We start from the raw sequence: 16,727 nt of genomic DNA on the forward strand, positions 1-16,727 counted from the left end.
CATGGGGAATGCAGAGGAACACCGTCTGCTCCGACAGGAAGTGCGGGTGGAGCAGGAATCCAACCGGCGGCAGGGTGCTGAGGAGCGATCCGGACCCGACCACCACCACGAGCCCGAAAACCTGGAAAGGGCTACAACAGAACTTAATCCTTTTGATATCTGAGATATCTGGGATAAGTGAATGTTCCTCTGGAGAGGAGTGTGAAAGACGCAAGGCTAAAGTCATAATAATAATAGCTTTATTGTCCAACAGTCTATCCATTTACTGGACAATGCGAATATAAAATACAAAAAATAACGAAAGACAGCATAGAATAAAAAAACACAAAAATTTCATATGACCTAAGATATTTTCCCTGAATGATTTCAAGTGCTTAGTTCAAAAAAAGAAAAGGTATATCTTCCATCAGAAACCACTAATTTATAAAGGGTTTTCATTATACATATTTCAATTCAATCATTTTTATTCATCAGACAGAAAAAAAATTATAAATTTTTTCATTGAAGAACAAATGTTCATTTATTTTATTCACTTTCCGAGGTGAAATGATTTTTTCAATGAATCTTTACATAAAAATAATTCTTGAAAAGTCTCGCCATTGACTACAATTCGAAACCTGCTGAAATTGAAAAAAGACGTTGGTAAAGTGCTGCCATCTTTTCGACGAAAATGGAAACTAATATAATTGGTTTGTTCGTAGAGCGGTTTGCAACGGTTGTGAACTGCACAGAGCAAGCGCAATTCCATTTTAGGGTAGCGAAAATCGATTTGCTCTGCTCTGTACAGTTCACAACCGTTGTGAACCGCTCTACGAACAAGCCTAATATTCGCAACTTCTACTGATCGTTCAAGTGTTCTGGCAACACCCCACGATCTGCTAGTCTTTCCCCCCTTACAGCTAATAGACCATATTAGTGAGTTTAGAATTACTCAATTGGCGGGAGATCCATATTCAAATTTTTTCACATAGGAATCAACTTTAAGATGGAATATCGCTAGCTAGAAGTAAATGTTAATATAAAGACATGCAAAATTAGGTGCCGCCATTATTAGAGGTTGTTTCCAAGTACATTTTACATCACAAAATACTTTTATATGTCCTAAAATCAAAATTGAACACATTATTATACGGAATATATCCGTATGTCGTAGATCATTTCTGCTATACGTCAATCATGAACCGTAACAAGGAAAATGACATGCTACGCTTGCGCGTTAGAATGATGTCAGCTTCAGAGGTTAGAAACGAAATGAAGCTACGACAAACTTCCATGGATCTTGCCGACCAATTTTATATTGATCCATTATTAAAAAAATATACCATTTTATTTTGAAATTTTGTTTTCAACTTGTTAAGAAAGGATCATAGAACACATTCCAACAGAAATCTTAAGAAATTCGCTAAAATATCCAAAAACAGGCGAGAGGTACGCGGCATTTTTAGTCCCATAAGAAATGCATAGGGAATTCAGGGACCAGATCCACGGATGGATCGCGATTCAAAATTCCCGCCTAACCTCACTAATATGGTCTATAAGGATGGCGGAAAAATACCGTGGCATAAACTCCTCTTACTTGAACTCTGATCAAAATTCAAGCAAACTCTTTCTAACATTGACATCAAAGCAAAGATTGGAGATTAATTTTTAATTGTCATCTGCTTTCTCTATGAAGTGAAAAAGGAGGGTTAAGAAACCACAAAACACCCTAAATTTTAACTTGAGTTAAGGTGCAAGATACGCCATCGGCTTCTTTTTTCAGTTTATCCACACTAGTTAGTCAAGTTTTGACTACAAGATGGACCTAAGTAAATCAAATAAAATTCATAATATCAGGTTAAAAATGAGAAAAAAAAGTACAAAGAATAATGCTGCAATTTCGATCGAATAATTCCACCTTCAGTAAGACTAATGTATTATGTTGAGTCGAAGAGGTTTGACCATTAGTAGGCCAGGAGATCTACCTTTATGGGCCGATTTGTCACAAAAAAACCCATAATCTGATGATCCGTGCTAATCTCAATTTGGTCAGTTTTATCAAACTGACATGGATTTGTTATCATTTGATTCATTTGCGTTTAGTAAACGTCAAAGATCTTGATAAGAAGATACAGCCATTTTAAGTTTTCAAAGGGAGTTCGCCGTGAAGTTCTGCAGAGTGAACGTCATTTTTATACCCGACGTACTGGGAGTTCTGTCGACATAACCATTAGTTCACTTATACTATTTACATTTTGTTTGTCCAAAAGTTTATTGGATTTCCTGCATTTAGTATTAAACTTCAATACACAATGGCTGAACTCACCCATAAACAGAAACCCACGCTTGCATACCACATGAGTACAATCCATTTCAAATACACCCTATTCCTCTGCCGCACCCTGTATTACCGTGAATATTATTATTCTTCTCTTAATTTATATCTGCCGTGGATTTGCGTTTGGTTTGGTTATGACCTTTATTAACACAGGCACTTATGTTTTTATCAAATCGTGGATTCATGGAAATGATTCTATCGCCATGTGTAGTGTCACTGAAGGTAATTTTGTTTTCCCAGGGGTGGCATGACAAGTTATGAAAACTTAAAATGGCTATATCTTTTTATCAGGGCCGAATTGGAAAAAATGTTGTAGGAAAAAAGTATTTCTTCTCACCTCAAGAAACAACTGTTAAATTTGTCAAAGACACCCTGGATATCAGTTTTTTTTTACACTGATACTTTATCCAATAATTAATTGCTTGAGGGAAAAAAAATTAAAATAATAATTTATGTTATTATACATGTTGTGTTGTTCTCGCAAGAAATAAAAAAAAAAACTCTTATTCTGATATATTGGTTTCGTCCAAAGGAGTAGTACTCGTTATTATTAAGGAAGTTCATGAACCAAATCAAATAGGCTAGTCCATTTCCCTATAGGGGAAATATATACATTTAGGTTGTCCCATTAATACCTAATTTCAAATCTTTATTTTATAATACCTAATTTCAAATCTGATGTCACCCGTATTCTATACATATTGAATACATATATGTATTCAATATGTATAGAATACAGGTGACATCAGATTTGAAATTAGGTATTATAAAATAAAGATTTGAAATTAGGTATTAATGGGACAACCTAAATGTATATATTTCTAGTACACGTGCCGTCTCTTATAAGAGACGGCATTCACTATAGTGAATGAAGAATGAAGATCTCGGACGAACAGTGTGTCTGCGGACCAAAAATAATTGAGTATTTTCGGAAATCAATTCGTAAAATGCCATATTTTGTTGAGGTCAACGAAAAATAATTTGAAAAATATTGCATTACTATTGCACATCGAGCGAAGGCATAATTGTATCAAAAAATTGAATTTTTCTTCATATTGCTCGTCATAAAGAAATCGTTTTTCATAATGTAATTTCCAGTTGTCTTACTATGATCACTTGAAATTTTCCGGTAACTTCTGGTGAACGATTTGAGTTTATTTACTCATAGCCTAGATATCGTAAAAAATCCATAAAGTGTGTCGTTTGTTGGTGATGCAAACGAACTAACGAACTGAATGGGTGAAGGTAGTTATGAAAGTAAACCAAATTTGAGTGATTTTAGGTGACAATCACTACATGATTTTTAGATCCACTTTATTTCCCGTATAATCTCGTAAATTTTATGTAACAATGCGTTTCTTGCGACTCGATATATTCGCATGCATTTGTTGAAACTATTATGTCATAATGTCGAGGAAGTCTATATCAGATGGCTACCGAACAATTTCTACAACTTTTATAAGAAATTGCTGATTACTTACCTTATGTGCATTATTTTGTAAGACTTCTTTATCAAGATAATACGGGTATTGAATGACCTAATAAGTAATTTTTACGCTTCTCCAAGTGCACAAAGGTATTTTAGATTTAGTTGATGGACTATATAAAAGCGGTTGTAGTTGAACCAGGAGTCAGTTCTTCTTTTGTTGTCATGCAGAGGTGGTCTGAAATGAGACTATTCGTGAGTGTAGACTTAGTACTTTTTCCTTCTCGAATTAAAATTTTCTCTAACTCGCACACTTTTGGATTTTTTCTAATCAACATTACGGACAATTAGTGATAGATTAAGAAATGTTAACAGGGAGCAAATGATGATTTGTCAGTGAACTATTCAGCGTCAATTTATTTTCGAGAAACTAATTTAACATTTTCTCACCACCAAGTGTTTCTCGTTGAACAAAAGAATTCTTGTCAGAATTTTAAGCTCACTATTTTCGAAATAAGAATATAGATGGGAATTCTCAATATTAATTATAATTATACCATTAATCCACAATATAAGCATACAAGACCAACTGCCCTCTTCACATACTTATGATAAGTTTAGTTATTCAAAGTGCTCCATTTTGTCAGTTCATCCGTACAAAGAATGTGCAATGCAGTCATCTGAAACTGACGAAAGTGTTACATAAAGTTCACGGAGGATTGACTCAATCAAGAATAAATTAATACAGGATGTCTGGAGATCAAACCAACAACTTATAAGGTTGTAGGGACCAAAACCCTTTCGTTACAGATAAATATAGATGTTATTTGTGAAGGTATATAAATACAAGGTGTCCCACGACGTTTAGGACAGGGAATATCTCGGAACCCGAGAGTGATATAGAATTGTAATCTTGGGGTAGTAAAATAAAGCAATTGGTGCAGCTGTTTTTGATATTATGTTACTATGAGTTTTTATTGTTGGTCAGGTGACATCAGATTCAAAATTATCAAAGGGACAACCAGTATATATTGACAGTTCTATAATCCTTCAATGTAGGTACTTCAATATCCTTATTGCATTATTGCAAATGTCTGGGGTCACCCTGTGGCCCGTATATATAAATATTTGGGCAGTCCTTTATTTTTTGTGATGAGTTAAACAAGGTGAAAAAATAATTACCATTCATTCATTTTTCTTGAAAAAATGTGGTCAAAAAACTTTCTCAATTCTCAAAGAAGATGTTCATATATTGTCCGTCTTGGTCTTCGTAAATGCATTTTGCATTTCTTGCAATTCTACAAACTTCGCTACTTATAGTCTCAATAACTCGGCTACGTCGTGGACAAAAAGACATTGAAGTATACCACTAGGGTGATAGTTTGTTGGAATCGTTTTCTCGGAAAGAACATAATAAATATATGCCAAAATATCCCAGTTGACCATATCTCATAACAGTTATGAAGCAGAAATGTATCCCACGCTCCTTGTTTTATAACAGATATATCACACTAAGAGTACAAATACAGAGCGCTTATGTAGCAGCTATGCTCCTATGTCCGCCTCAAACAAGGAACACATCTCCTTTCTGAAAGGAGCATAAATAGTTCAAACATGGATCATGCAAATATTTGTTTCATGGGAGATCTATATATATTACGTTCATGTGCTATGTTTATTATGTTTCATTTGTTATTGAAAATGCTTTCAAAAAACGCATGAAAAATTATGGAAATTAATATAAACTATTGCAATATTGAACTCGTATTTTGATTTTTCAAATAGTGTGTATTTATCGATCATTTTTGAAAATAGAATTGATTATTGTTCTCCAAGAAAAATTAGGGCATGTCTTTCTGGTCTTTGCAATTTCCTGCATTCCAAAAAAAAATAATCAACAGTTCATTAATGCAGGAAAGTGCAAAGACCAGAAAGACATGCCCTAATTTTTCTTGGAGAACAATAATCAATTTTATTTTCAAAAATGATCGATAAATACACACTAATTGAAAAATCAAAATACGAGTTCAATATTGCAATAGTTTATATTAATTTCCATAATTTTTAATGCTTGAAAAGAATACTATATGCATATTTCATATCTTTCTGAAGAAAATTTTTAATATAAGTATATGATTTATTCATTTATTTCTACATATGAGGTACATGCAACACGTGAGGAAATAACTTATATCGAAATTTACACCAAACAGGACATTATTTATTCAAATATAATTTTTATATGCTGGATATAATAAAAACATAGCCTATTATGTGTTATAGGACTGCTATGAAAATACGAGAAATGATTTTATTGACCTACAGTTCGATATCCATAGCACTTTAATTCTTTTCAGTAATTCACCATTTCACTGGAAAATCACTATGACACACAAATAACTTATCAAACGTTCAATATCTGCACTTATTAACTTTGAGTAATCCACTATTCAACTGACAAAACGTCTAAATGATAATAAATACATATCGAAACGACAGCAGTATCAATAGCATTTCTCACAATCCTCCATATTTGTTTACGTTTTACAGCGCCCTCGACGGTAGTTTAAACGCTTATGGTGTCATGCTATGTTCATGATCTCAAAATGATACATGGCAAATAAAGAACAATGTTACAAATATAATACGTGGATATCAGGGAGCGGGAACATGAAATTTACAAAATGTGGATATAATTTCGATACAGCACAGGTACATCTCAAATATCGCATCAGACACGTAATGGTTACAGAAAAATAACACATAACAGAGTTCCCCATTCGATCTCCCAAGAAAACATAACAGATATGTTACTGGTCACTTGGGATACCTTGTCCCATTAATATCTAATTTAAAATCTGTATTCTATACATATATATTTAATACATAAGGGAAATTGACTAGCCGATTTGATTTGGTACATGAATTATAATAATATAAATTATTATTTTAAATTTTTTTCCTTCAAGAAAAATTAATTATTGGATCAAGTATCATTGTACAACAAGAACTAATATTCAGGGTGAGTCTTTGGCGAATTTAACAGTAGATTCTTGAGGTAAGAAGAAACACCTTTTTCCTATAACATTTCTTCCGGTTCGGCTCTGATAAAAAGATATAGCCATTAAGTATTCATAACTTGTCATGCCACTCCTGGAATAACAAAATTACCTTCAGAACAACTAGCTGAATCTGTGACACTACACATCTGTGGATCTTTTAATAAGAGTTATATGCGGTCAAAGTACCCAATTTTCCGAATTCCACAGAGATTTTTTATTTTATACATACAATTGCTCGAAAACGGCGAAATACTTCAATTTCAAGATTCGTTCAAATATTCATCAGATAGTGTCCAACTTAGTTTCAAGAGTTATGGGTTCTTTGAATTTTTGGTATTTTTATGGTACTTAATGGTCATAATGAGAAAACTGGAAGACGTGGGTGATATTCTGTATTCGAAAAAGATTCATCAAATAAATGAAAGACTATATTACGAAATTCATTTCATTCGATAAAACCTTCTGTCAGATAGAACTGAAAATTTTTTTTTTCAATGTTTTTTCAACAGCCTGTATCATTTAAGCCGAGCCGATTCAGAAACAATGGTGAAGGGAAAAAGTATTTCTTTTTACCTCAAGAATCTACTGTTTAAATATTTTTACGTCTCAAAGAACCACCCTATATATTGTTATTTTCTTCAATGAATTCGTAGAAAAATATCAGAAAATACTCTTAAAAGAAAAAAAGGATGAGATAAAAGAATTTTCAACCATAGTTCACATTTGGAAATCAGCCATCCCTATGAAATCTTGAAAATTGCTTGATCGAAAAATGCAATAAAATCATATTCGAATTACTCATGAAAAAATGCGTGTAGTATGTATCTAATAATCATTTTCTTATACGAGTTGAAATCAGGCGAGTAATTCAGCACTATTGAAAATGTCTATAATTTTTGTTCACAACCCAAAAAATGATAGGCCGGTTCTGTTTTGAGCTATGAATTAGTCAGGATGTCAGGAAAATGAAGCTCGAGAATATGTTATCCGTTTATTTTTTCTAGATGCTATAGTTCTCTAGATCCCCTAAGTTGACAACGAATTTTGCGTACCCTGTACACACAACTATTATAATATTTGATCGCAGATTCGAAATTTACTGAGAAAATCGTTTCGGTACTTGTCAAAAAAGAAATGGACTGATCTGTTCTAATAAGGTGATAAATTTGACTTCATGAAAATACAACATAACGGACAATAATTTTTTGTAATAAATATAACAAAAAAAATCTCAAAAAGCTTTTACTAATATATTGGAAAAAATATTCAAAATGAAACTCCATCAAAATTATATATTTGAGGGTGTGCCACTAGATGATTCACTGATTTTCGATTAACTAGAAGGTTATATCTGAAATGATACCAGAAAATTTTATTATTACTTCAATTCATGTACAGAATTTCAACTATATATTCAATGTGGAGGATTGAATTTAGAATGTCCTATTAAAAAAATCACACTGTATGTCAGTAACGAAACGGTTTTGGACATTCAGCATGCCAAAAGTGAGAATTTATAACAAAGATTCCATAATGTGTTTGTTAAGCAGCGTATACAGTACCTGACTGTATTTCTCTCTGATACAGTTAAACCGTTTTCGTAATTATTCGCAAACTCCTTCACTTCTTGATATTCTCAGTCATTGTTTCAAATATCGAATAACCTCCACATTCACCACTGGTTAATCTGACCATGTAGTATTGCATTCTACGTTGCAGATTGCAATTAAGAATTCCATTCGCTTATAGTTAATATAGAGTTCCGATATTGCTGGTGCTACTGGACTTACGAACTGATGCGGCATGACATGATCATCATGATAAAGAAGTGAAATCGGCGATTAAAGAACTACACAACTGGAAAACACCTGGACCTGATGGGTTACAAAACTTCTTGACCAAGAAACTATGGATCATTCATGAAAAATTAACCCTTGCAATAAGCGATGCCATAAAAACCCCGAATGAAATCCAATATTTCTAACAAATGGCACAACGTACCTGTTATCTAAAGAGCACAACCAAATAGCAACCAGTCACATGACTTACAACGCTATATAAATTAATAACATCGTGCATTTTTGAACCGCCAGGCAAAAGAAAGGATGCACCAAAGACAGCCGAGGATGCAAAGAACAAATAATAATAGATTCAGTTATCTGCAATCAATCTTAATGTTGCGTATGTAGACTACAAATGAAGCATTCGATTCCATAACCCATGAATGGATTTTGTGGATTTTGAGGGTTTACAAGGGATCCCAGTAGGTATTATTAAGTTCCTAGAAAAAGCCATGTCAACATGGCGCACCAGTCCACAAATGAAAGTTGCTAATGGCTCCATCTAAACTGGTCCTATCCCAATAAAACGCGGAATTTTTCAAGGAGACTCGTTCAGCCTACTATGATTCTGAATCATCCCTTATCTCATAGATTGAATTCTACGGTTTACGGATTCACAGCGACAGTTCAACTGAAGCTAAATCATCTCCTTTACATGGGCGATTTGAAACTCCTTGAATCTACTTAAAAACCAAATGCAACAAATGCTGAAATTGGTAGAAGAATACTGAAGATATAAAAATGAAGTTTACACTGGAAAGTCATCTTCTCAATAAAACAAGAGATAAAATAGAAGACGGTACCTATAATCAAAGTCAAGAATAATAATACATTTTATTTCGAAACTTTTACATTAACACAGTCGTATAGGGGAGAGTTCCTTTGAATTGGACAGCCCATGAACCGGACGCTACAGTTTTCTACTACACTCGATAGTTATTTAGCATCCTTTACGTAAATCCCATTTTCGTAACATCGATCGCGATCTCTTGGAAAATGGCTGACCCTGTGGATCGCGCCTTGTTGCGAAAATGGGATTTACGTAAAGGATGCTAAATTACTATCGAGTGTAGTAGAAAACTGTAGCGTCCGGTTCATGGGCTCTCCAATTCAAAGGAACTCTCCCCTAATATGTAATCGGAACGAAATACAAGTATCTAGGTATCAAACAGTGTAGAAGAATCAATCAGAGCCAGATGAATAGAGAATTAACGGATGAGTTCACTCGATGACTGAAAAGGATGATAAAAACTAGTCAAAACAGCAAGAATCTGATCAAAGCGATTAATACCTACGCTTACTCAGCACTTAGCTACTCATTCCTTATCATCTCTTGGACCACCACCGATTCAGCAGCCCTACAGAGCAGAGCTGCCACGACATCTTGAGGTTAGAGGAGTAGTTGATTTGTCCAACCGTATGTCTCAGGACATTGAAGACTTCGAGAATATTTCCTGAATAAGGCTGCTTCATTAGAACTTCATCAAGTAGTTTGTGATGCGGATAATTCCACTCCGTTGAAGCTGCAACAGGATCACATAATCATCGTCGACAACTCTGCAGAAAGCAAAATTCAGAAACTGATTACTTTGGAGGCACCAGAACGAGGTCAACGGTCAACCATGTGGTAATCATGACATATTTGCGTCTAACTACTGTTTGATATCCGGAAACTTGTTTCCCGAGACAGAGAGGGCTTCATCCATGCTACCAGGATCAAGTGATAACAACAAGGATATGAAATATATCGCCAAGGATACCACAGTGGCGAACGATAGCTGTCGTTATGGCTTCATCACCGGGGGATGGCAGAAGTTCGCAGGCACTGACTACAAGAATAGACATGATGCTGTTGCCAAGATTTTACACCAAGAATTGGCTATAAAATATCCACTTCTAAGGTCACAAAAGGTTCCCTATTAGGTACAATTACCGTCCAGATTATGTTTTGGAAAATGATCATCACAGGCTCTACTGGAACTGCATTGTCCTGAAATAGACCGGAAAATTACGCACAATAGACCTGACCTTATATTACAGAATGAAGATAAGAATAGAGCACTTTTCACCGACGTGGCAATTCCAAATAACAACAACCTACCAGATAGGCACGTCGAAAAGATTTCGAAATACAGAGACCTCGAGGAATAAACTACTAGACAATTGAAGTTGAAAGAAATCAAGACCATTCGTATTGCTCAATCTGTTTGATATCTGAGATAAGTGAATGCTACTCTGGAGAGTATATAGATGGCATTTCACAATCATATTGTCCTGATAACCCGGATAACCCGCTCATAGTATTGTTGGTTTCATCTTCGGATACCCTATATACAGTGCTTTTAAATGTGGTCGAAATTTGGTGGAAGATTTGCCTACTCTCACCAAACATGCTACAGCTAAGTAAAGGAAGTGGAGGCTGAAAATTATCGTTCAAGTCTGACAAAACGATCGTAGGGGTGTGAAGATAATTAAATCGCCGAACAATAAGTGCCAAAAATTGTTTATTTTCTGCAAAAACTGAATCGGTAAAGAGACATGGGTTTATGAGTTTGACATGAAAACTAGCCAACATGTCATTTATTCATTGCTCTATCCCGTTACCGGGAATAAATCTACAAAAAGACATGAAAAAAAGAACAGACTTAAAATAATTTCCTAGGGCTAATGCGGCTGTGTGCCCTCCTGTAACTGAAGAGACTCAACCGTGACCTACAGATCCTTCCACACTCCGGGCATGGATAGTCACCAACCAGATCTGGCCGCCGGTGTATTCTTCTCTTATAACCGTGCACCATGGACCTCCACTGTGACCTGTCTAACGCTAGTTGTTCCCAGTTATGCTTGGCATTAATTGATTTTAGGGATTGATGTAGTGTATCCTTAAACCGCTTATACTGGCCTCCTGGTTTCCGGGCTCCCTCTGTCAATTCGCCATACAGAGCTATTTTGGGGAGTCTTGTGTCTAGCATCCTCAAAATGTGGCCGCTTCATCTGAGTCGGGCCCTCGTTACTTGAGTCTCAATTGTCGTAAAACTCGCGCATTTCAAGACTTCTGCATTCGAAATTTTGTGGAACCATTTTTATCTGTCTTAGATGACGTTGTTGCGTTTGTTCAAGCTGTTCAATATGTCGCCTGTAGGGCGTCCAGCTTTCGCTTCCATAAAGAAGCGTTGGGAGGACCACTGCTTTGTAAACAGCTCTCTTGGTCTTCAGATTGAGGTCGTGATTTTGAAACACTCTGTCCTTTAGCTTCCCGAACGCCCGTGATGCCGAATTGATACTGTTGTATTTCCGTGTCCAGGTTAGCCCTAGCATTTGTGAAGCTTCCCAAGTATTTGAACTGCTCGACCTGTTCCAGAGTTTCATTCTCCAGGCTGATATGTGTTTGAAGGCTTTCTGGCGGACTTATTAGGATTTTAGTTTTGTAGATATTGAGTCTAAGGCCTAACGCTTCATATGTATGTGTATAAGTGTCCAGCATTATCTGTAGATCCTCTGGGCTGCTAGCGATTAGTGCGCAGTCGTCTGCATATTGAAGTTCCGTGATAAACTTTGAACGGGTTTTTGCTCTGAGGCGCTTCAGGTTAAATAGGTCTCCATCAAATCTGAATCTTATTCCAAAACCTATTACAGGCATACTCATGTCAGCAATTATCGGGACAGCTATAGCGAAAATATTGAACAGTAAAGGCGCTAACACGCAGCCTTGTTTTATTCCAGAGTTGGTTGAGAAATGGTCGGTTGTAGAGCCATTATGCTGTATTCTAGCGGTGTTGTTGGTATGAATGCTTTTACATACTGATAAGAATTTTTCTGGTACTCCAAGGCGTCCCATGATTTTCCATGGCGCTCTCCGATTCACCGAGTCGAACGCCTCATTTAAATCGATATAGGCTGTATAGATCCTTGATTGTTGTTCACGGGTCTTCTCTTGCAGCTGTCGCAGTATGAAAATTAGGTCCACCGTACCTCGATTTGGTCGAAAGCCGCACTGGGAATCAGGTGACAGGGGCGTAGCTACCGCGGTATCAGCGGTATCAGTGATACGGGGCCCCCGAATGTCTGTAAGCAAAAAATTCCTAAAAATGTTATCTAAAACCTCTTACAGGTTTTACAATAGCATTTTTGAGAATGACTGCTAAGACAACCATTCATTTCAAAATCCCGTTTATTACACCGAATCGATCATTCAGATAGATACGAATACTTAAAATCTGAAATTCAGAAAATTCGTGCCATCAAAAAACTTTTAGAATTATCCTGATAAAATTCAATAGCCTTGCATCCAGTTTTCCCGACGATATTACTGCATGCCTTTTATTTTAGACCCTTCCGGTTACAACTGCAATCGCTGAAAGGAGTTTTTCAAAATTAAAACTCATAAAAAATTATCTGAGGACTTCTATGGGACAGGAACGGCTGTCAGACATGTCGTTATTGTCAATAGAGGGGGAACAACTTAAAAAACCGAAATCGTCATCAGCTATGGCTGATTTGATAAATAGATTTGCTGAAATAAATGCTAGAAAAGCGTATCTTCAATTATTGGTATTTTTTGTTTATTATTTGTTTGTCTATCTTTTTTTGTTGTTTGTATATTATTTGTTTGTATATTATTTTATATTATTTGTATGTTATTTGTTTGTGTATTATTTCGCTCCCATCACCAAGTATGAGTTAGAACTTTTAATTATAAGTACATATAATCATTTCGATACTAATCGAACATTTTTTGCTACTTTTATTTTTACTTCACCCTTCCTTAGGGCCCCTCAACACATTTTTATACAGGGCCCCTCTAAGGCAAGCTACGCCACTGTCAGGTGAAAGCTTTTCTAACAGTGGAATCAGACGATAAGCCATAATCTTCTAGAGAATTTTCCCGGCCACGCAACGATATGCCCCTGTAATTTCCAACATGTAGACAATAAGCTTAGGCATTGAGTCTTCCAACACAGTTGACACCAGCTTCAAATTAAAAAATGCACTCATACGCATCAAGGTCAAACCAATATCAATCTGTAATTCGTAAATGAAATCTTCCCCTACCATGTGATCGAACATCCACACCACCCATTTATCGAATTCAGCAAAAATTAATTTTTTCTACCATTTTTCTACAAAATTGTAATACCGTAGCGGGTAGATATTTATTTTGTGCGTGACCTATTTTTCACTCACTTTGTACATTAAAATAAATAAATAAATTAATTCCTCATTATTTCATTTCGACTACATGCATCACAGGATGAAGTCAACTAGGTACTGACACTATTTATATTATTTACAGATTCTTTTCGCAGTAATTGCTTTTTCTCTCGCTGCAGAGGAGAAAACCTCCCCTGCTTCTGACTCTAAGGAGACCAAAACAGTGGAATCGACGGATGATAAAAATCAGAAAAAAAGAGGCTTGGATTTTGGATCCTACCATGGTTTCGGTGGAGATTTTGGAGGCGGATTTGATCTAGGAGGTCATGACTATGGTGGCCATCATGAAGTTAAAACTATCACAATCGAGAAGAAGGTATTATGATTCAAAATCTTTGTACAGTTAAGAGGGGTCCACACCGTTTTAGTGGTCAGTTCCAAAAAGGAAAAATGAATATCTTACGTCAGAAACCATTAATTTATATGGGGTTTTCATTATTATTCAATTCAATCAGTTGGTCACCTCGGAAAGTCAGGAATGTATAAAATAAAGATAATTATTTCTTGAAGAACAAAGATCCATTCATGTTATAAACTTTCCAAGATGAAATTATCTCTTCTATGAATTTCTACATGAAAAAATTTGTCTAAAAGTCTCGCTATTGGCTACAATTCGTATCCTGGTGAAATTGAAAAAAGACGTTCGTTAAGTGCTGCCATCTTTTCGACGAAAGTGGAAACTAATGTAATATTGGTAACTTCTACTTATCGTTCAAATGTTCCGGCAACACCCCGCACATTCTGGTAGTCTTTTACCCTTTTTTACGTCTTATACGGATGGCGAGAAAGTCCCGTGGTATAAACTCCTCTTGATTGCGATTATTCTTTTTTTCAGGTACCATACCCAGTACCACACCCGGTTCCGTACCCAGTGATAAAAAAAGTTCCAGTACCATACAAAGTCATCGAAAAAGTACCTGTGGATAGACCCTATCCAGTACCCGTTCCCAAACCTTATCCAGTGACAGTTCACAAGCCCGTTCCATATCCTGTTGAGAAACCCTATCCAGTACCAGTCAAAGTGCCCGTTAAGGTTCCAGTGAAAGTACCTTATCCTGTCCCAGTGCCGAAGCCATACCCAGTTACCGTGCACAAACCTTACCCCGTTAAAGTCAAGGTACCGATTGTGATAGAGAAGAAAGTGCCAGTCTTCATAAAAGAGCACCATGGTTATGGTAATGGTGGACATAGCTTTGGGCATAGTTTCCACTGAAAATCGTCAATGTTGTATGTGGTGAGGACCGAGTTGTTGTAAAATATTATTATGTCTATGGAGCCTTGAGAACACATTAAAGTTAGAATTTTTGTTCAGTCTTTCTGGGACCGAAGTATTCAGGTGAAATATTGATTGTTTCATTAAAACGGAATATATTTTTATATTTTGTTTGATTATGACATCAAACTTTTCTACTATTGTCATTTTTTAAATTACTGTTACTGTTATCTACATATTTCGTTTTTTTTTCAGATCTCAACAAACACTTCAGTACCTTCATATATATATATATAACATTATTGTTGTTATTGTACATATACATACTTCATCTATTATCTCACTTTATACATAATTGTTGTCTTATTATAATAAAATATTTCCAAACTGAATTCTATGTTTCATTGAAAACTTTGAAATATAACATTTTTTTTCCATCCTAATTTTAAGGATATAGATATACTTAATTGAATTGGGTTCAAAAGCGGTCCTAAGGGGGGTGGGAGGGTAAAGGGGGTAATTACCCCCCAGAGCCCATGAAGAATTCGATTTTTTGAATTTTTTATATGAAAAAAATAAGAAAAAACAACATTAATAATGAGATGAAAAGGAGAGATTCCTTGTACCATTTAAGAAAAAAATATGGAAATGCGAGTTATTTGAAATTTCAATTGTTCTTTACTACTCCCCCCAGAAAATCCGTCTTGGTCCGCCCTAGATTGGGTTGTCTACTTGTTTGTTGTTTTCTTCAACTATGTTAGTCTCCGTTATTTTTATTCCCGTTCTTATATGCGTAATGATAGGTGTAGCGAAAAAGGTGAGCTGAATGAGAAAGTGAAAATTAAATGAATGCATTCATAAAACAATCGAAAAGATTATTATGAGACATGGAGCTTTTCCTGATTGCTCAGTGCAATACAATGTTTCTGACGAGGAGAAGGTTTCCTATATTCAAAAATTCAAAATAGATAAAGTTACGTCAATATTTATACGAACTGTTCATGAATTATTTTTATTCGGAGGGAAATTCCATGTAAATTCAATTATATAGAACACGAATAATTCGATACATTCAGTTGAATGAAATGAAAATAATTTCATATTCGAGGAGAATAACGAAAGAACTCATTAAAGAGGAATTACTTCTATTATTGCATTCCCACATACCGAACCCATTATCACAGTAAAAGTATACATATATTTTAATTGTAAGTTCCATTCCGCAGAAAAATGCTAATTTCAATAAAAAAAATATTTAGGGTGCATGTGCTTGCTTTATTTGATAGTGGAGAACAAGTCATAAAGGGCCTTAGTGTTATTGAAATGAGTTAATCAAATAAATAAATGAATCAATAAGAATAACGGGGCCTTCATTCTTTTTCTTGAGTTATGGGTGATGAAGCTACCAAATTAATTTTTCAGAAATAAAAAGGATGTAATGCTATTTATTAGGGCTCACTATTGATAATAATAAACCTTTCGAACACGAAAGGAAAATTCAACTCTATGGTTCGAACAATCAACTAGTCGCATAAGAACTCCTTGATTCTTGATCTATACCAGTAGTTCCCAAACTTTTAACATATTTCTACCCCTTCTAATATTTCGTTACTCAGAGTACCTACCCTTCGAGGTCCTCGACAAAAAAAAAATGAAT

At 35.2% G+C, this 16,727-nt stretch overlaps 1 protein-coding gene across 1 annotated transcript; it reads left to right on the top strand.

The window, feature by feature from the left end:
* Window positions 1-3,911: 3,911 nt before the first annotated feature.
* Window positions 3,912-15,072, top strand: LOC123309484. The gene is made up of 3 exons (XM_044892633.1): window positions 3,912-3,998; window positions 13,940-14,173; window positions 14,693-15,072. Exons 1-3 carry the CDS (start codon window positions 3,912-3,914, stop codon window positions 15,068-15,070), a joined length of 699 nt encoding a protein of 232 aa, XP_044748568.1. The 3' UTR covers window positions 15,071-15,072.
* The last annotated feature ends 1,655 nt before the right edge of the window (window positions 15,073-16,727 follow it).

Source organism: Coccinella septempunctata, chromosome 3, assembly GCF_907165205.1.
Source record: "Coccinella septempunctata chromosome 3, icCocSept1.1, whole genome shotgun sequence".
In the NCBI taxonomy this organism is placed as follows: Eukaryota; Metazoa; Arthropoda; class Insecta; order Coleoptera; family Coccinellidae; genus Coccinella; species Coccinella septempunctata.